This window comes from Lissotriton vulgaris, chromosome 10 (genome assembly GCF_964263255.1).
Source record: "Lissotriton vulgaris chromosome 10, aLisVul1.2, whole genome shotgun sequence".
NCBI lineage: Eukaryota > Metazoa > Chordata > Amphibia > Caudata > Salamandridae > Lissotriton > Lissotriton vulgaris.
The window spans coordinates 4251868-4273176 of record NC_141698.1 but is presented as its reverse complement, the minus strand read 5'-3'; the positions used below and the strand labels follow the sequence as shown (position 1 = coordinate 4273176).

At 51.7% G+C, this 21309-nt stretch overlaps 1 protein-coding gene across 1 annotated transcript in view; it reads right to left on the bottom strand.

The window, feature by feature from the left end:
- Positions 1-7844: 7844 nt before the first annotated feature.
- Positions 7845-21309, bottom strand: part of LOC147684285 (forkhead box protein P3-like) — a 123142-nt gene continuing 109677 nt past the window's right edge. Inside the window, exons 10-12 of the mRNA XM_086940153.1 lie at positions 17452-17553; positions 13829-13950; positions 7845-10032 (exon numbers count right to left, since the gene is read on the bottom strand). Of these exons, the coding sequence (XP_086796279.1) occupies positions 10014-10032; positions 13829-13950; positions 17452-17553 (243 nt within the window). The 3' untranslated portion in view covers positions 7845-10013. The remainder of the gene's footprint in view (positions 10033-13828; positions 13951-17451; positions 17554-21309) is intronic.

Below are 21309 nucleotides of genomic sequence, written 5' to 3'. Positions count from 1 at the left end.
CCAACCGTGGTTCACAACACTGTTGGAACTCTCTCTAGTTCCACACCAAAGACTGTGTCTGACACCATCCTTGTTAACGCAGAACCATGGAGAAATGAGGCATCCAGATCCAAGTCAACTAAATCTAGCAGTTTGGCTCCTAAAGTCTTATAGTTTGGTTACCTTAACCTACCACCAGACTGAATGAACATCATTAAGGGAGCCAGGAAACCTACTACTAGAGCTTGCTATGCAGCAAAATGGAAAAGATTTGCCATTTACTGCACCAATAACCAAATTGATCCCCTGGATGCTTCTATCCAAAATATAATTTGCTATCTTCTACACTTACAAAGAAGTAATCTAGCACATTCATCCATAAGGCTTAGTCTTGCAGCCATAGCCGCGTACCTACAAAATAGACCGCATCTGTCCTTATTTAGAGTAGCTGCAATTAAAGCATTTATGGAAGGATTAAAAAGAATCATTCCTCCTAGGCTACCCCCCTCTCCAGTGTGGAACCTAAACATTGTTCTTACCAGGCTCATGGGACCCCCTTTTGAACCTTTACCCGAATGTGAACTGCAATTCGTCACATGGAAAACAGCCTTCCTTATTGCTATTCCCTCTCTCAGGAGAGCCTTCACTATACAAGAACCATTTTTACAATTGCACGTAATAAAGTGGTTCTATGAACAAATCCTAAATTCCTTCCTAAAGTCATCACACCTTTTCATCTAAACCAATCAGTAGAGTTGCCAGTGTTTTTTCAAAACCCAGACTCTGTTGCAGAAAGAGCGCTACACACCCTGGATGTAAAAAGAGCCCTTCTCTATTACATTGACAGGACCAAAGCCTTTCGAAAAACAAAGCAATTGTTTGTATTGTATGTCGTTTTTGTAAAGCGCGTGGTTACCAGGAGGCATCCCAGCGCTGAGATTGAGTAAAACTCTGAGGGGAGGGGAGGGAAGGAGGATCAGTTGGGAAAGGGGAAGGTTTGCAGTGTTTTCCGGAAGCGAAGATGGCCAGATTCAGCGCGTAATTGCAGTGGGAGCGAGTTCCGGTGTGAGGCCGCATTCACCGAGAAGCGGCGGCCACCGGTGCGGGCTTTCTTGATTCTGGGCACCGTAGCCAGAAACCCTTTGTCTGAGCGCAAGGGTCTATTGGGTTTGTAGGGGGTGACTAGGTTTCTCAGGATCGGGGGTCCTTTACCTTGCAGGATTTAGTGGGTGATACAAAGGGATTTAAAGATCATCCTCTCTCGCACGGGAGCCAATGAAGCGCTTTGAGGGCAGGTTTGGCAGATGCTCTGAGGGGGATACCCATTAGTAGCCTAGCGGCGGCGTTTTGGGTTTGTTGAAGCTTATTGATTGTGGCTTCAGGGGCTCCTAGGAAAATTGCATTGCTGAAGTCTAGTCTTGACAGGACTAGACCTTGAATCAATAACCTTCTGGAGTGATAGGGGAGAAGGGGGTGAACTTTGCAAGCGGAGTAGGCCGAAGCAGGTGCCTGCTGTCTTTTTCGCGTGTGTTTTAAGAGAGAGGTCCTGATCGAGCCAGACCCCCCAAGCTTTTGATTTCTTTTTTTGGGGTGGGGGGTTCCCCTAAACAAGCCGGCCAGATGGAAGAGGGCATAGAGGCCGACTTGTGGCCTAACATCATGATTTCTGTTTTAGATCCGTTAAGCTTGAGTGAGGAGTCACACATCCAGGCATGGATCGTAGTCAGGCACTGATGGAAGTTATCGGGGCATTGGTCGAGTTGCGAAAGTGAGACGACCAGTTGGGTGTCATCGCCGTAGCTTACTATTTTTATCCCAAAGGGGGCGACCACGTCCTCCAGGGGGGCCATGTACACATTAAACAATGTGGGGCTCAGGGATGAGCCCTGCGGTACTCCACACTGGAGGGGTATTAAGGCAGATTGTGATTTGCCTTCCCAGACTTGAAAGGTGCGGTTGGAAAGGTAGGATGTTAACCAGGTCAGAGCAGACCCTCGTATTCCTGCTTTGGCCAGGCGCTGGATCAGGATACGGTGGTTCACCGTATCAAAGGCCGCACTGAGGTCCAGGAGGATCACTGCCACTGATCCTCCTGAGTCCAGAATGCGCCTAGCCTCCTCGATGACGGAGAGGAGGGCGGTGTCAGTACCCTGGCCAGGGCGGAATCCGGTTTGGGAATTACGCAACCGATCATTGGACTCCAGGAAGTGGGAAAGTTGGAGGTTCACCACTTTTTCTGTGATCTTGCTGAGACCAGGGAGAAGGGATATGGGTCTAAAGTTGGCAAGCTCTAGGGGGTCAAGATGGGGTTTCTTCAGCAGGGCCTTGACGATTGCCCCTTTCCAACTGGGAGTCACAATGCCCTGTGAAAGAGAATGGTGGTTGAGCTCGGTTGCCGGGGTGGAAATGGAGGCAGCTATCTGTTTCAAGAAGCGCATCGGGACTGGGTCGCTGGGGGAGCCGCTTTTGATACTGGTTAGGGTTTTGAGAAAGTCCTCCTCGGAGATTCGATTAAAGGCGTTCAGCTGAGGGCCCGTATCTGGTGGCAGATTCTCATTTTCATTCCCTGAAGGACTTTCTGTTTGGGGCAGGGAGGATGTAATGTTTTTTATTTTCTGATCGAAATAGGTGGCTAGATTGTTGCACTTGGACCCTGAGGGGTCTTGGGGTAACGGGGGATCAGGGATCTTCAGAAGTTCTTTCACAATTTTGTAAGTTTCTCTAGTGGAGTTAGAGGCATTTTTGATTCTGTTATCATAAAATGTAGTTTTGGCATTTCTGAGGGCGACTTTGTATGCTCTGATTGAGTCGCGATAGATGTCTTTGTTAGCAGTGTCCCAGTTTCTTCTCCAGATACGCTCTAGCCTTTTACAGCCTTGCCTTAGGGTTCTGAGCTCAGGAGTGAACCATGGGGCAGAACCTGTTCTCATCTGCTTTTTCCACAGGGTTTTTTTTGGTAGGACTGCGTCCAAAGAATTAGAGAGCCCGTTTTTGAAGTTGGTGTCGGCTACAACGGGGTCCGAGGCGGGGGGCGGGGGGGGGAGCGTTCCAAGGTGTCAATCCACTTCTCCACAGATTGTTTCGACCACATTCTATCATGAGTGGAGGTACTGAGCGTTTGTACCTTTTTAAGGTCGACCTGCCAAGTAAAGGTCAGGAGGAAATGGTTTGTCCAGGGGATGGGAGACGGGGGGCTGGTATGAAGTGAGCTGATATTGGAGAGTATCGGGTCTAAGAGATGACCTTTACGGTGTGTAGCTCCTGTTTTCAAGAGATGGATCTCATATGAAGAGAGATCAAGGAGCAAGTCAGTGGCTACTTTGTCTAAGGGTTCGTCAAAATGGAAATTCAAGTCACCTAAAATGGTGAAGTTGGGGGGCGGAAGAGGCTAAGACGGTAACCGTCTCAAGGAGAGAGCTGGGGAAATGGCCAGCGATTCCTGGGGGACGGTATACAAGGAGGCCTGTGAAGGATGTGGTGGGGGAGAGCTGGAAGTGGAAGTGGCAGTTTTCGGAATCCGAGATTCCGCCGTCCTTCATCCTGCCAGTTAAGTGGTTTTTGTACAAAATGGCCAGTCCGCCTCCTTTGCTCGAGGGTCTGGGCTGCGAGTGGATAAGGTATCCTGGGAGAAGAGTGCGGACAATATCGGCTTCAGAGTGGTGGATAGCCACGTTTCTGTAAGAAACAGAATGTCCAGGTTATGATCCTGTAGCAGGAAGTTAAGCTCAAGAGTGTTTCGGGAGGGACCTGCAGTTCAATAAGGCCATACGTAGGTCAGTGGTGGCTGGGTAGTGATGCCGCAATCCAGAAGAGTCTGAGCTACAAAGATCGCAGTGCGTGAATGTGTGGTCATATTTAAGCACATAATGACCATGTCTGTTCTTACGTAGTCTCAAGGAGAGGAGCTCACTTCGGGAGTAGGAAATGGGGCTGTCAGTTGGAACGGGCATAGGTTCTCGCTGTAGCTTTTGCACCACCACATAAAGGCAACCCATCTCCAAAGCTGGTATTGCTAGGTGGATTGCAAAATGCATACAAATATGCTATCAAAAAGCAAAACGTACATTAACAGTTCCTCCTAGAGTGCACTCCACACGCAAACTAGGAGTCTCCCATGCGCATTGGCACTATTGTCCAAAGGAGGAGTCACCTATCTCGTGACTACAAAGACTTCTTCCAAGAAGACAACAATATGCAATCATCCGAGCCCAACACCAGGTTGCGATCTAATGCTCAGTGTGAGACTCTGCAGCTCTACATGCGAAGAACAGATGCATACTGGTAAGTAGCATTTTCCTTTCTTTATGGCGTTGGGTGCAGTGCGTGTGAGGGCCCTAGGGAGTGTAGTTGTATAAATGTGAAATGTGTGAGGCTAAAACAGGAAATAGTGGTCCACCCAAAACAACTTTATTGATTGTGGTCACTATCCTCATTAAAAACGATGTACGCACACCTGCTCTAAGGTTGCAGGGTTTCGTGCTAGAAAATTAGGCCAACATGTTTCTTGCCGTAAGTCAAGTAGACGGCAATTCTTCAGGACCGATGTGAGATCTATCTACACTTTTTGGTGGTGGTCTTTTATAGTGAAACAATTAGTGACCACCCATACAGCAGCCTAAAAAGTGGTACCTGTAGATCTACAACATTACCCAATTCGGATCAGCATTTTGTAACCGTGTACCGGCAGGTGTGGACACTGTAAGAGGTCTCCCAGGACCGGCTGAGTGAGGGGTAGGTTGACCGCAGACAGACGGATTTCTAAACGGCACTGCACCTTACAGTGTACCCACCTGCCTGAGACTTTCAGTTTCTCATTTAGGTATGAGGGCAAAGAGGAGTGGAGAGCTGTGAGTGGTGCAGGCAGTTTTGAACTCCACGTAGGATAGGGCTGATGTGCTCAAATGTATTGTGAACGTTCAAAAAATGGGCTGCAGCCTGTAGGACTCTTCTGAGCGGTCCTAGGTGGACTTTGAGGACGCCATGGTCCAGTCTAGAATGAGTGCCTGAACAACGGATGGTAGGTCCTGCTCTGGGACGAGGGGCCTGATTCCCGATACCAATCTCGGCTGGGGCGGGGCCCTCGCTGGCATCAATGAGATATGGCTCTGGAGGTTGAGATGTCTGTTGATAGTGGAACTGAGAGATTTGGGCTTCTGAACAAAGGGCGTCCCCACGGGGCAGGGCGGAGGTCCATCCAGTCTTGAATCAATGGGGCTGCTTTTTGGGAGATAAAATATTTTTTTTGTTTTTGCTGGGTTTAGCTTGAGGTTGTGGCTTTCCATCCATGATTGAATTATTTCAGGGTCTTGTATAGGAGGGTGACGTCATCCAGGGATGAGACCATCGGGTAGGTTTGGGTACAGGTGGAAGAGGTCTAGTTCTGGAAGATCATAGCGGGGGCTCGGGATAGAGATTGAAGAAAGCTGGGGGATGGAACGATCCTTGGTGGGGGGTATTGCTGCAGGTTAACTGGCTCCAAAACCGCATTCTCCATTTTTACTATTTGAGAGAGAGTGGGTACTTGAGCTTGGAGTGCACACAGAGCGGCCTGGACAGAGCCAGCGAGTGATCCGGGTTGGGGGTACACTCTGTGTTGAACAGGCAGAGCCAGTGGATGTTCAGCTGTGTGCCACTCTCTAAGAAGCCCAAGTAGAGCCATCAGGTAGCCATGTTTGGGATGCACTTTGAGCTGCCCAGGATGAGCTAGCTTCTCAGTGTTTTGGGGTACACTTGTGACAGCACAGGGAGAGCCCGTGGGTGGTTGGATGTGGGGTACACATTTGGCGTTGACTAAGCTGGCTGGGTGTGTATTTGGGCTTTGGAGTACGCTCTGAGGTGTCCAGGTGGGGCTAGGGGATGCTTGGGTTTTGGGGTGCACTCTGAGATGTCCAGGTGGAGCTAGGGGATGCTTGGATTTTGGGGTGCACTCTGAGATGTCCAGGTGGAGCTAGGGGATGCTTGGATTTTGGGGTGCACTCTGAGATGTCAAGGTGGAGCTAGGGGATGCTTGGATTTTGGGGTGCACTCTGAGATGTCAAGGTGGAGCTAGGGGATGCTTGAATTTTGGGGTGCACTCTGAGATGTCAAGGTGGAGCTAGGGGGTGCTTGGGTTTTGGGGTACACTTTGAGACACCCAGGCAAAGCGAGCTGGTGGTCAGGTTTGTGATGCACTCGTTTTTGGGCCACACTGAGATATCCAGTTGGAGCTAGGCGGTACTTTGGGGTACACTTAGAGCACCCCAGGCAGAGCAAGTGGTTTGTTAGGTTTGGGGTACACTCTTGGTTTGGGGTACACTATGAGCTATCCTGGGGGTGCTTGGGTTTTGAGGTGCACTCTAAAGTGCCCAGGTGGAGCTTGGGAATGTTTGGGTGCACTCTGAGGTGTCCAGGTGGAGCTAGGGGATGCTTGGGTGTTGGGGTACACTGAGCTAGCCAGGTGGAGCTAGGGGATGCTTGGGGTACACAGAGCTATCCAGGTGGAGCTAGGGGATGCTTGGGTTTTGGGGTACACTGAGCTATCCAGGTGGAGCTAGGGGATGCTTGGGTTTTGGGGTACACTGAGCTAGCCAGGTGGAGCTAGGGGGTGCTTGGGTTTTGGGGTACACTGAGCTAGCCAGGTGGAGCTAGGGGGTGCTTGGGTTTTGGGGTACACTGAGCTAGCCAGGTGGAGCTAGGGGATGCTTGGGTTTTGGGGTGCACTCTGAGGTATCCAGGTGGAGCTAGGGGATGCTTGGGTTTAGGGTACACTGAGCTATCCAGATGGAGCTAAGGGATGCTTGGGTTTTGGGGTGCACTCATGTCTAGGTAGAGTTTGGGGATGCTTGGGTTTTGGGGTACACTGTGATCTATCCAGGTGGAGCTAGGGGATGCTTCGGGTTTGGGGTGCACTCACATGTCTAGGTAGGGTTTGGGCATGCTTGGGTTTTGGGGTGCGCTGTGAGCAATCCAGGCGCAACTAATGGGTTCTTCAGTTTTGGGGTGCACTTTAAGCAGCTCAGGCAGAGCAAGCAGGTGATCAGATTGTGATACATTTTTTGGGGGGTACACTGAGCTATCCAGGTGGAGCTAGGGGGTGCTTGGGGTTTGGGGTACACTTTGAGCAGCCCAGGCAGAGCCGGCAGGTGGTCCAGTTTGAGGTACACTCTATGTTTGGGGTATGCTGTGAGCTAACGAGGCAAAGTTAAGGGGTGGTTGGGCTTGGGGTACAGGTTGAGCAGCCCAGGCAGAGCGAGCGGGTGGTCAGGTTTGTGATGCACTCTTTTTTTGGGGTACGCTGTGAGCTATCCAGGAGGAGCTACGGGTGCAGAGTGAGCTGGTGGTCAGGTTTGTGGTACTCTTGATTTTTAGGGGGGGGGGGGTATGCTGTGAGCAATCCAGGAAGAGCTACGGGTGCAGAGTGAGCGGTTGGTCAGGTTTGTGGTACACTTGTTTTTTAGGGGGGTATGCTGTGAGCAATCCCTGCAGAACGAGTAGGTGGTCAGGCTGGGGGTACACTCTTGGATTTTGGGGTACGCTGTGAGCTATCCAGGTGGAGCTGGTGGGTGCCTGGGTTTTGGGGTACACTTTGAGCAGCCCAGGCGCAGTGAGTTTGGGGGGGGGGTGCGGATCAGATTTGGGGTACGCTCTTGGCGTCTGGTTCTTAGCCCGGGATCTGGGGCCCGCCCCAGCCCCCCCCTGAGGCCTTGGGGTGGGGTGCTGCTCTGCAGCCCGCCCTCTTCACTCAGATTTAAGCAGCCACTCAGCAATTATGTGACAAAATAACTCTTCAACCTCAAGGAAACGCATACAGCTTTCTGCATTAGGGGAGTCTTGAAATTTGGTTTATTTAATAATTAGCACTTTGATTACATTTTATGTAAAACATACTGGTCACCTGCATAACGTCCCACAACCTACAAAAAATATAACTTTCATTTGGCAGCCATTCCGGATTCCACAAAAAACAAAGTCTGCGACCCCTGTGAAAAGTTCAAAGGGCATGGGGCAGACTCAGATTAGCTCGTATGTATGTGAGCACCCAAGAGAGGGTCAAAGGTCAGAGCGGTTCCTGAAAGGGTCGGGTGTCTTGGGGCGGGCTTTGGGCTCTTAGGGGCCCCAGGGGCCACAGAATACATGAGTGAGTTCCAGAAGCATTCTGGGGTCACGCATGATCCTGGCGAGATCTGGAAAAGGAATCGGAGGTCATGGTGGGATGACAGCGAGCTCTCGAGAGGAGGTCAAAGGTCACCAGGAGGTCAGTGGGTGCTAAAAACTGTCCAGAGGTGAGATGTGCAGATGTCACACAGAGAGGGTCCGGGGTCATGGGGGAGGCAGTGAGATCCTGAGAGAGGGTCACAGGTCATGGAGATAACAATGAGACACAGAGCAGGTCAGGGGTCACGGAGATCTCAGTAACTCCTGAGTGGTGTAGAGGCCACAGGGAGAGTCATTGAGCCCCTGATGGGGGCAGGCGGGTCACAGGTCATGAGATGTCATTGGGCTCCTGAGAGGGTCAGAGGTCATGGGATGTCACTGGGCTCCTGAGAGGGTCAGAGATCATGGGATGTCAGAGGTCATGGGATGTCACTGGGCTCCTGAGAGGGTCACAGGTCATGAGATGTCACTGGGCTCCTGAGAGGGTCAGAGGTCATGGGATGCCACTGGGCTCCTGGGAGGGTCAGAGGTCATGGGATGTCAGAGGTCATGGGATGTCACTGGGCTCCTGAGAGAGTCATGGGATGTCACTGGGCTCCTGAGAGGGTCAGAGGTCATGGGATGTCACTGGGCTCCTGAGAGGGTCATGGGATGTCGCTGGGCTCCTGAGAGGGTCGGAGGTCATGGGATGCCACTGGGCTCCTGGGAGGGTCAGAGGTCATGGGATGTCAGAGGTCATGGGATGTCACTGGGCTCCTGAGAGAGTCATGGGATGTCACTGGGCTCCTGAGAGGGTCAGAGGTCATGGGATGTCACTGGGCTCCTGAGAGGGTCAGAGATCATGGGATGTCAGAGGTCATGGGATGTCACTGGGCTCCAGAGAGAGTCATGGGATGTCACTGGGCTCCTGAGAGGGTCACAGGTCATGAGATGTCACTGGGCTCCTGACAGGGTCAGAGGTCATGGGATGCCACTGGGCTCCTGGGAGGGTCAGAGGTCATGGGATGTCAGAGGTCATGGGATGTCACTGGGCTCCTGAGAGAGTCATGGGATGTCACTGGGCTCCTGAGAGGGTCAGAGGTCATGGGATGTCACTGGGCTCCTGAGAGGGTCAGAGGTCATGGGATGTCACTGGGCTCCTGAGAGGGTCATGGGATGTCGCTGGGCTCCTGAGAGGGTCATGGGATGTCACTGGGCTCCTGAGAGGGTCACAGGTCATGAGATGTCACTGGGCTCCTGAGAGGGCCAGAGGTCATGGGGATGTCAGCCACATCCTGAGAGGGTCAGAGGTCACACAGCTGTGAGTGAACGCATTCATGAGGTTGAGATGTCCCAGTGTTGTTGCAGAGCGCCTAAGAGTGGTTCAGAAGTAAGAGGAATGCCAGTGTGTGACAGGGTCAGAGGTCGTGGAAAGGAGAGTGAGGGGTGCAGAGGTCACAGGATACCAGTGAGCAGTGAAAGAGGGTCAAAGGTCAGAGGTAACAGCTGTCAGGAAGCCACTTGAGGTGGTCACCAGTCCAGCCAATGAGCTCATGAGGGCAGGTCAGAGGTTGCGGAATGTGAGTGAGCTCCAGTGCAGCTCAGTGGCCAGAGCTGAGGCGAATGAGCTGCAAGTTTCCGGGGTCACAACTGATGCTGAAGCGCTCCTCGGAGATTCATAGGAGCTGCTAAAGAACGTTCAGAGGTCATAAAATGTATGAGGTGCTAATGAGTGAAGGGTTCAAAGGTCACAACAGGGCTCCTGAGAGGCGCTGCGTCAGAAGAGAGAGCTGTGAGCTTCAGGAATGGGATGGCTTCTGTGGTGAGCTGGGAGGGTGCAGTCGCAACATCTCCTGGTGCTCTTGTCTGCGACGAAGAGGGGGAATCTGCAACCCTTCAGGAAAGCAGACAAAGGGCAGCCATCATTTCAGGTCCTGTACCCTGTCCAAAAAAAACAACAAAAAAACAAATTACAGAAAGTGTTGGAGCCCGAGTCCCCTTCGTTGCCCTGACTCCTGGCAGGTCCTGGCCACAAACACGTCCCGGGACACCTCCTGCAAGCAGAGAAATCATATTACAGCTTGTGAGCATGGCTGCAGCCATCCTTGTGCCCCACTGTCTCCCACAGCCACCTCTCTTCCCTGTGGGTGCTCCCACTGACCCCCACACCCCCCTCTCTTCCCAGTGGGTGCACCAACTGGGTGCAGGCACCCAAAGGATGGGTGCAAGACTAGATGGAGTCCGGGCCGCTGAGGAGGTGCAGTGCCAGAGTCGCTGCGGTGAGTACCCTGTGCTCCCGGATACACCTGTGTCCTTCGCCCCTTCCTCCAGACACATAGGACCTATTACTAGGGGGAGAAACCTTATGAGCAGAAAGGCAGGGTGTATGAAACACCGGCTGGTATCCTGCCATTCACAAGTCAATGTTCAAAGAGTGCATGGGATGAAGCTGACGTGGCTGCTTTGAAGATGACTTCCAGGGAGACATGATGCAGGTGGGCCACATGCTTGGGAGATGGTTTGATACACAGTGAGCCTTATGTGAATCTACTCACTCGTTTATACAAAGCTGGAGCAGGACGATGAGCGATCTCATATTACTCGCGCGTATAAGGCTTCGAGGCTTGCAATCTAGCAGTTGGGTCAACATAAACCGATGCTGTCCTTTACTCACGTGCAGGGTGTCCTAGTGACAAGAGCTTCTTGAACGACCTATGAGCTGCCCAGACAGAGCTTCCAACATGAAATTACAAACAAAACATGGTGCAGCCACTCCGCATATGCCCAGGAAGTTCCTGGAAAAAAAGTAGGAACACCACATCCTGATTAACGTAAAACTACAACACCATACGCAAAAATGAAGAACCGGTACAAAGACGCGCCTTATCCTTGATAGAGACTCAGAATAGGAGATTCTGCAACTCAGGAACTTGCATACTAAACTAACGCTGACTAAGCACACAGCCTTCCACGGCAGCAGTACACGGTATCGGTACCAGAGAGTTCCGAGTCGAAACAGAAAACCAGAGTGAGGTTCCATAGAGCCTGGGGACTTCTAACTGGTAGAAATAAATTCCACCTTCTTTCAAGATTGGACGATGCCTCATTGTGGCATTTTCAGAGGAAAACTCTGCTACAAAGACATTTTGTAAGTCCTTTAATATTTAAATATGTTGTTGGGATAGGAATGTCCATTTCAGGTACACGGGGTATTTCCCTGCCCCGGGTGCCTGGCTGCATATGAAACTGGAATCCTGTCTTCTTTTGGACCTGTCATCACACTCCTCTAGCATGTGCACATTGGCCTAGGCTGGTCTTTGGTAGCGCGAGGTCAGGACCTGTCCTTTGATCTGGAAGGGCCCTCCAAGGGCCCCCTCATGTTAGCAGTGACCGCTGCCCAAGCCCTGAGTGTATCGCATGGAGCGATCGTGGCAGCATAAGCTGTTCTGAATCTTTAGTCTGACCAGGCTTTTTCCCTGCATCGCTGTGAGGGCGTCCACTGACCCTACTTGTGTAAAGTTTGGTGTGATGTGAAACCCAGAACATTGCGATGACATCCTGTGTACAATTCTAGCACGTGTGTGTGCGGTGCATGTGTCGCACATAAATGCTAGTAGGACTTTGAGTGTGTGGGTGAGTCTAAGCCCTGAAGCCAGTGGGATCCATGTTGGATGGCCGTGATTTGGCGTCGCACTGAAGTATACAAAAGTGATGGATGCTTGAGTTAATCAGCCACTGGTAACCCCTCGGGACGCAACCCAAGTCCATGGTTACTGTGCTCACCACGCCACCTCAGTTTGGACCTGGAAATATGTAAATCAGTCTTGACCCTGCTCCAATCGGAATAGTCCAGTCTGAACTGTGAGGCCAGGTCCTCCCTGAACCGGACACAAGCATGTCCCTTCTATCCATACTTTAATGCAAACTCTGCAGAGGAGACCTGGGTAGGGAACATCTGCCTTAGGATTCTGTGCTTTCGAGGGTTTCACTCGGCATCTGCGTGACGTTCCAGGGTAAAGTCTGCATGTAGGATGACTTCTTGTTTGTGTCTGTGATGGTGCTGCTCCTAGGCCTGTGGGCCAGGCAGGGATCCTCTGTGTCTGTGGTCAATATCCACATCTGGAGGTCTTGGTAGTATCTGGGCAGAGCTTGATGGGATTGGCGTTCAGGCTCCCGCCACTTCGGTTAGGCTCAGGGCCAGCGTGGATATCGTGGTGTCACTTCGATGGTTGGTGAAATGTCAAACCACTGCAGCACCCTTTATAGGATGAGGCGATGGCCCCTTCCACATGCTTGTCTCTAGAGGAGGAGGAGGCTGGCCCTTCCACAGGCCTGCCTTTATAGGAGGAGGAGGATGTGATTCTTTCCACAAGAGTATCTTTACAGAATGAGGCAAAGAAACCTTTGACTGGCCTATTTTTATAGGATGAGGGGGTGGGGCTTCCCATAGGGCTGTCCTTATTGAATAAGCTAGTGGGACTTTCACAAGCCTGTCTTTATAGGATGAGGTGTTGGGCCCTTCCACAGGCCTATCCTCATAGGATGTGGCCTTATACCCTTCTGCAAGCCTGTCTTTAGAGGATGAAGCAGTGCTTCTTCCCCAGTCTTGTCTTCAGAGGGTGAGACGGTGGGCTCTTCAATAGGCAAGAGGTCTGTCGAGGGCTTGAGACATTTGTTTCTGCCGCCCAACAGGATGGCACTGACTAAATTCTGGAGACTTTACAGAAGGTCTTCAAGCCGGGGGCTCAGGACATGGAGTCTCTTTGTTCAGCAGCAGGAAGAAGAGGGTGCAAGCCCTTTCCCCTGGTGAGGGTTGCCACCGACACAAGGGATTGCTTAAGTGGTCGGTGGATGCACAGACCGTCTTTTCTCTACTGGTGCAAACTTTGTCTTAATCTTTGTAGTCACCATGAGGGAGGATGAATCTTAAGCCAGATCTCTGGAAGCTGCAACCCCAGCTCCTCTCATGCCAGGGGCCAGGACACCTGAAGGGAAGGCACCATGGGGCCCCTGGTGAGATCCAAGAGCACATGAGGTACCGTCCTGGTACCCGCTGGGCCCCACTGGTCCTCGTAACCTGCTGACCCAGTGGGTAGGCGGTAAGGTGCCCTCCAGACTTTTTTTACCCTGATTTGTCAGTAGTCCTTCAACATTCTGTTGGGATGGTATGGGTGTCTAGTGTTTGAAGTCCATGAGGCAGGGCGGGAACCCTTAAACCCCACTGTAAGGGATAGAAGCAAGGAGAGACTCTCAACACCCCCTTGCAGGGGCTAGGGATAAACCTTGAGCCCCAACAACCCATTGTACCGGCTAGAGACAAGGAGAAAACCCAACACCACCTTGTGAGGCCTTGAGGCAGGGAGAGAACCCAAACACTAGAATGTAAGGGATAAAGACACCCCCACTCCATGGCACTCGTGATTACTCAGAGGAGAGGGGAGTGTTCCTGAAGCTATGCGAGAAGAATCAGATGGGACAGTCAATATCCCAGATTCAAAGAAATCTGAAGGGTGTTCAGTGCCTGTCTTAGGACCCAGGGTCAGTCCCTGTATATTCACCAGGGAGATGGCGGTATAAATGGAGAGATGGGCAAGCCATCAAATAACAGGGGGGCTTGGGTTGCCCATCTAGCTGCGCGGCCTGCGGGAGGCGCACAGTCTGAGGCTGATGCACACACACTGGTCCCACTCCCCATCCAGCTGACCCTCTCCAGACCACTGCAGCCCACACTCCTCACCGGCCATGCGTGGACCGCCGCTTCTTCTGATACTCCAGCTCGTCGGTGGTCCACACCGACCCTTTCACGCTCTCCACGCGCTGGAAGCACTTGTGCAGACTCAGGTTGTGCCTCACCGCATTCTATGGGAGAAGAAGGTTGTTATTTATGAGGCACCAAACCTGTCGAATGCATTCACAAACCTCTCAACGCCAAAGAGCGCCTCGGCTCTGCCTCCCAGCGCTCTCATGCATGCAACATGGCACCATGATTTCTCCAATGTTAGAAGGAATGGAGTTAGAGTAATAAATCGATCGTCCCTCCCAGAATATGGGCTCTTTCCATAACGGTTTTGGCACTGGAGTTAGAACAGTTAATCTAAACCCCGCACCGACCGCACTTTTCTTTCTTTGTGGGATACTATGTAATATTGTTGTGTTTTTTAACTATTTAATTTTGGTAATTTTTCTGATGTTCTTTTGTTCTTTAAATAATTGTTTGTTATTATGAATAAAGTAAAAAAAAGCTTTTCTACTTAACAAATTACTGATTATAAAATTGCATGCTTTACTAGATTATGCATCTAATTATATTTAGTTTTTTGTTCTACATTTTTTGTAGGGGATTTTTACAAATTTGTTTTGTATTTTTTTACATGTTGAAAAAATAAATGTATATTTTAAAATTAAATATATATTAAAACATGTATACATTCTTTTACATGAAATTAATTTCTCTAATTTAATCTTTTAAAATGTAAATTGTTTTTTTAATTATACTTCCAAGAAAATGTTTTATGACTCTATATGAGGTAATATTCTGTTAAAAATATTAATAATAATTACATTTTTATTTTAGATTATTAATGTATTATTTAAGAATACAATTATTTTGAATCATTATACAGTTTATTTTGTAAACAACTTTTTTTTTTAAATCAATACCTGGGTATAGATTGTTATTTTTTAAAGTACCATATTTTTGTAGTAAATATTTTTCACGTTTTTTTTTTGTTTACAATATGTTTTACAGTTATTTTTGACCTGAATATTTTGTACTTTACATACTAAAGGGCAGATTCATGAACTTCACTTTTGAGTAAGTTTACTACTCTTTGGTATGCACAATCTGCACTTGTGTAGTAATTTACCCTGTTGTAATAAGTCAAACACTGTACATGGCCAACCACTGGCACTCCAACACCCTCCCACAGAGAATAATGGAGGTTGGGACTTAAAACCTTAAAAAAATATATGAAATTAGATTATCTAAAATAGTTAGACATAATTTAATGTCTACAAAATATTTAATAATACACAAAATAGTACAATAGTACATAGTTATGATTTTATTATAAAATCTTCACAACACTTTCCCAAAAAGATGGATCCACCTCAGCTCATTCCTGTAAGATTTTGGGTGATCCATCAAGCGGGAAAGGAGGGGCAAGGAAAAGAGGGGGTCCCAAGATGCAGTTTCCCCATGTAATTTCCAAAGTGAACGTTAAACATTGCTCCTGCCAAAATGGCTGAACAGAATGACACCAAGGTTGGCAGTAAGCTGGATCTTGGTCCAGAAAGCATGCTTTTGTGATTTGCTGTACATCTGTTTAGTAGTTTTTCAGATTTCAGGGTTAAAAAATATTTGTGTATCTGGACGCTTGGATATGGAGGACTCTTGTGAGAGTCCCTTAAATCCAATTTTTAAAAATAGAGCGCGCTGATTGTCCCGCGGGGTTTTTTCCCATGTTCCTGCGGGAGTGAGCGGTCTGATTTTCTGCTCGCAACATGAAGAAAACTGTTGCAGGCAGTCATTACAGGACTCAGCCGCATAGTCCCAGGTCCTGAGTTTAATTAAAAAAATTATAATATAAGGTAGGCAGGGTAGGGATACCTTGCCCACTGAGGCCCTGTGGGAACACTCCAAGGCCAAAATAATAATACAAAAATAAAAGCTGCAATCCCACAGGATTGCAGCATTTAAAAACAAAATAAAATGGTGGCTGGGCCACAGTCAAAATTAAAGGGTAGGGGGCTTCCAACCCCCACAACCAAAGTTTAAACATAAGATAGGAGGGTGCGTGTCCACCACTCCCTGGGCCAATTACAGTCCCAGGAACCCAATCTCCCAGGGACACTTCTTTTAAAAAAGGAGGGGGCGGCATGCAATCCCCTCCTCGACCTTGCATAGGCTTCGGAGACCCCATCCCCTGGGGCCGGCTTATACACTGGGCCCCGGGAAGCCCAGGACCCGCAGGAACATGGGCCAGAGACAGCAAATGTGCTCCCGGGTAGTGGGTGGGAGCAGCCTTTTGTTTACCTGCCCCTGCTATTTATTTATTTATTTATTAATACAATTTATAAAGCGCATACGTTTGCCCGTGGGCGTCTGGGCAAATGGGATACTAGAGACCCTCCTCCACTTTATAAAAACAAAAGTAGGCCCTAGGGAAGTGGCCCCCAGGGCCCATCGTGGCTCTGGAGGGTCGTGTGCCCCATCGTCTTATTAAGTAAAGGAAGGCCCCGGCGTATGGGGTTGTGCGTACCCCTCCCCTCTAACAGTATGTTTTGGCCAAGGGGTATGGCGTCTCCAGGGCTGCAAAGGCCTGGGAGGGGGGCACGTAGATAACTAAAACTGGTGAATTTATTGTGTTTTTTATAGTTTAGAATGTTAGGTCGCCACTGAAATTTTCACCTAACTATAACGTTGCTTTAACCTTTGTTTTCTTTCAGTGAATATTTATGAATCTCAAACAAATGCCCTATCCATCCATCCATCCATCCATCCTTAAAGAGTCACATTCAATCACCTTGTTTGCTCTTTGTATTCATTTACTACTAACTAATAAAGCGCTGCGAAGAGATCCTTTGGTAAGGTGCAGTATCTGCACTACACATTAGAGAAAATGGCACCGCCCCCGAATATCAGCCTCCAGGGGCCCTCCCTTCCTCTGACTATTGGGTCCTCTCTGCGCCCTTTTCTTTAGCGCCTCAATACCCTGAGGTCTGCAGCTACCTCCCTGTCCAGTCCGGACCTTCCAGGTTTTCAGAGTTTCCCCTAAGGTTCCTCTGGCTCCCTAGAGCGGCTCCTCTTCTTAAGCGCTTCGACACCCTAAGGTCTTTCCACACCCTATTCTGGCCCCTGGTGAACAGGTTTCTCTTTGTTGTATGTGGTTCTCTCCTTTAGTGCTGACCTCAGAGGGCCGATGTCTAGCGCTCTATCCTGGCCCTCCCATTCCAGGGTTTGAAATCTTTCTCCCTTTCCCACACGTCCCTTCTGGAGCCAGGCCCAACCTCTAGCGCCCTGGTGCCGCACGGCCAGTGTTTAGCCATTATCTTCGAGATGTTACTTGGTTCTCCTTAGTGGTCGCCTGGACCCACGTGGAGATAGATGCTCCCCTCATGTAGCGCCTCAGAACTTAGGGCTTTCTTCTAGCGCTGTGCCCTAATCCCCACCAACTAATGGTCTAAAGATTTCTACCTGTGGCCGCTCAGCCCCTCTCTAGCGCCTGGCGCCCAGTAGCCCGTGCCTATCACGCCATCTGGCCCTCTCTGTGCAGGTTTTGAAGAGTTCTCCCTGGCGTCCGGAGCACCTTCCCTCCCATAGCGCCTACAGCCTGCTTCTAGTGTCCTCCAGGCACTCACCTTCCAGGTGGTCTTGTTCTCTCTGAAGTAGGCGAACATCTCGCTGAGCCGGTTGTAAATCTCACTCAGGGTGAGCTGCTTGGAGGGGGACTGCAGGATGGCCTGTGGAGAGAAGGCAGAGTTTACAAGGTCAGGGGGTATTCCTTGGTGGGGGGGATGCAGGGTGGCCTGTGGAGGGAAGGCAGAGTTTACAAGGTCAGGGGGTATTCCTTGGTGGGGGGGATGCAGGGTGGCCTGTGGAGGGAAGGCAGAGTTTACAAGGTCAGGGGGTATTCCTTGGTGGGGGGGATGCAGGGTGGCCTGTGGAGGGAAGGCAGAGTTTACAAGGTCAGGGGGTATTCCTTGGTGGGGGGGATGCAGGGTGGCCTGTGGAGGGAAGGCAGAGTTTACAAGGTCAGGGGGTATTCCTTGGTGGGGGGGATGCAGGGTGGCCTGTGGAGGGAAGGCAGAGTTTACAAGGTCAGGGGGTATTCCTTGGTGGGGGGGATGCAGGATGGCCTGTGGAGGGAAGGCAGAGTTTACAAGGTCAGGGGGTATTCCTTGGTGGGGGGGATGCAGGGTGGCCTGTGGAGGGAAGGCAGAGTTTACAAGGTCAGGGGGTATTCCTTGGTGGGGGGGATGCAGGATGGCCTGTGGAGAGAAGGCAGAGTTTACAAGGTCAGGGGGTATTCCTTGGTGGGGGGGATGCAGGGTGGCCTGTGGAGGGAAGGCAGAGTTTACAAGGTCAGGGGGTATTCCTTGGTGGGGGGGATGCAGGGTGGCCTGTGGAGGGAAGGCAGAGTTTACAAGGTCAGGGGGTATTCCTTGGTGGGGGGGATGCAGGGTGGCCTGTGGAGGGAAGGCAGAGTTTACAAGGTCAGGGGGTATTCCTTGGTGGGGGGGATGCAGGGTGGCCTGTGGAGGGAAGGCAGAGTTTACAAGGTCAGGGGGTATTCCTTGGTGGGGGGGATGCAGGGTGGCCTGTGGAGGGAAGGCAGAGTTTACAAGGTCAGGGGGTATTCCTTGGTGGGGGGGATGCAGGGTGGCCTGTGGAGGGAAGGCAGAGTTTACAAGGTCAGGGGGTATTCCTTGGTGGGGGGGATGCAGGGTGGCCTGTGGAGGGAAGGCAGAGTTTACAAGGTCAGGGGGTATTCCTTGGTGGGGGGGATGCAGGGTGGCCTGTGGAGGGAAGGCAGAGTTTACAAGGTCAGGGGGTATTCCTTGGTGGGGGGGATGCAGGGTGGCCTGTGGAGGGAAGGCAGAGTTTACAAGGTCAGGGGGTATTCCTTGGTGGGGGGGATGCAGGGTGGCCTGTGGAGGGAAGGCAGAGTTTACAAGGTCAGGGGGTATTCCTTGGTGGGGGGGATGCAGGGTGGCCTGTGGAGGGAAGGCAGAGTTTACAAGGTCAGGGGGTATTCCTTGGTGGGGGGGATGCAGGGTGGCCTGTGGAGGGAAGGCAGAGTTTACAAGGTCAGGGGGTATTCCTTGGTGGGGGGGATGCAGGGTGGCCTGTGGAGGGAAGGCAGAGTTTACAAGGTCAGGGGGTATTCCTTGGTGGGGGGGATGCAGGGTGGCCTGTGGAGGGAAGGCAGAGTTTACAAGGTCAGGGGGTATTCCTTGGTGGGGGGGATGCAGGGTGGCCTGTGGAGGGAAGGCAGAGTTTACAAGGTCAGGGGGTATTCCTTGGTGGGGGGGATGCAGGGTGGCCTGTGGAGGGAAGGCAGAGTTTACAAGGTCAGGGGGTATTCCTTGGTGGGGGGGATGCAGGGTGGCCTGTGGAGGGAAGGCAGAGTTTACAAGGTCAGGGGGTATTCCTTGGTGGGGGGGATGCAGGGTGGCCTGTGGAGGGAAGGCAGAGTTTACAAGGTCAGGGGGTATTCCTTGGTGGGGGGGATGCAGGGTGGCCTGTGGAGGGAAGGCAGAGTTTACAAGGTCAGGGGGTATTCCTTGGTGGGGGGGATGCAGGGTGGCCTGTGGAGGGAAGGCAGAGTTTACAAGGTCAGGGGGTATTCCTTGGTGGGGGGGATGCAGGGTGGCCTGTGGAGGGAAGGCAGAGTTTACAAGGTCAGGGGGTATTCCTTGGTGGGGGGGATGCAGGGTGGCCTGTGGAGGGAAGGCAGAGTTTACAAGGTCAGGGGGTATTCCTTGGTGGGGGGGATGCAGGGTGGCCTGTGGAGGGAAGGCAGAGTTTACAAGGTCAGGGGGTATTCCTTGGTGGGGGGGATGCAGGGTGGCCTGTGGAGGGAAGGCAGAGTTTACAAGGTCAGGGGGTATTCCTTGGTGGGGGGGATGCAGGGTGGCCTGTGGAGGGAAGGCAGAGTTTACAAGGTCAGGGGGTATTCCTTGGTGGGGGGGATGCAGGGTGGCCTGTGGAGGGAAGGCAGAGTTTACAAGGTCAGGGGGTATTCCTTGGTGGGGGGGATGCAGGGTGGCCTGTGGAGGGAAGGCAGAGTTTACAAGGTCAGGGGGTATTCCTTGGTGGGGGGGATGCAGGGTGGCCTGTGGAGGGAAGGCAGAGTTTACAAGGTCAGGGGGTATTCCTTGGTGGGGGGGATGCAGGGTGGCCTGTGGAGGGAAGGCAGAGTTTACAAGGTCAGGGGGTATTCCTTGGTGGGGGGGATGCAGGGTGGCCTGTGGAGGGAAGGCAGAGTTTACAAGGTCAGGGGGTATTCCTTGGTGGGGGGGATGCAGGGTGGCCTGTGGAGGGAAGGCAGAGTTTACAAGGTCAGGGGGTATTCCTTGGTGGGGGGGATGCAGGGTGGCCTGTGGAGGGAAGGCAGAGTTTACAAGGTCAGGGGGTATTCCTTGGTGGGGGGGATGCAGGGTGGCCTGTGGAGGGAAGGCAGAGTTTACAAGGTCAGGGGGTATTCCTTGGTGGGGGGGATGCAGGGTGGCCTGTGGAGGGAAGGCAGAGTTTACAAGGTCAGGGGGTATTCCTTGGTGGGGGGGATGCAGGGTGGCCTGTGGAGGGAAGGCAGAGTTTACAAGGTCAGGGGGTATTCCTTGGTGGGGGGGATGCAGGGTGGCCTGTGGAGGGAAGGCAGAGTTTACAAGGTCAGGGGGTATTCCTTGGTGGGGGGGATGCAGGGTGGCCTGTGGAGGGAAGGCAGAGTTTACAAGGTCAGGGGGTATTCCTTGGTGGGGGGGATGCAGGGTGGCCTGTGGAGGGAAGGCAGAGTTTACAAGGTCAGGGGGTATTCCTTGGTGGGGGGGATGCAGGGTGGCCTGTGGAGGGAAGGCAGAGTTTACAAGGTCAGGGGGTATTCCTTGGTGGGGGGGATGCAGGGTGGCCTGTGGAGGGAAGGCAGAGTTTACAAGGTCAGGGGGTATTCCTTGGTGGGGGGGATGCAGGGTGGCCTGTGGAGGGAAGGCAGAGTTTACAAGGTCAGGGGGTATTCCTTGGTGGGGGGGATGCAGGGTGGCCTGTGGAGGGAAGGCAGAGTTTACAAGGTCAGGGGGTATTCCTTGGTGGGGGGGATGCAGGGTGGCCTGTGGAGGGAAGGCAGAGTTTACAAGGTCAGGGGGTATTCCTTGGTGGGGGGGATGCAGGGTGGCCTGTGGAGGGAAGGCAGAGTTTACAAGGTCAGGGGGTATTCCTTGGTGGGGGGGATGCAGGGTGGCCTGTGGAGGGAAGGCAGAGTTTACAAGGTCAGGGGGTATTCCTTGGTGGGGGGGATGCAGGGTGGCCTGTGGAGGGAAGGCAGAGTTTACAAGGTCAGGGGGTATTCCTTGGTGGGGGGGATGCAGGGTGGCCTGTGGAGGGAAGGCAGAGTTTACAAGGTCAGGGGGTATTCCTTGGTGGGGGGGATGCAGGGTGGCCTGTGGAGGGAAGGCAGAGTTTACAAGGTCAGGGGGTATTCCTTGGTGGGGGGGATGCAG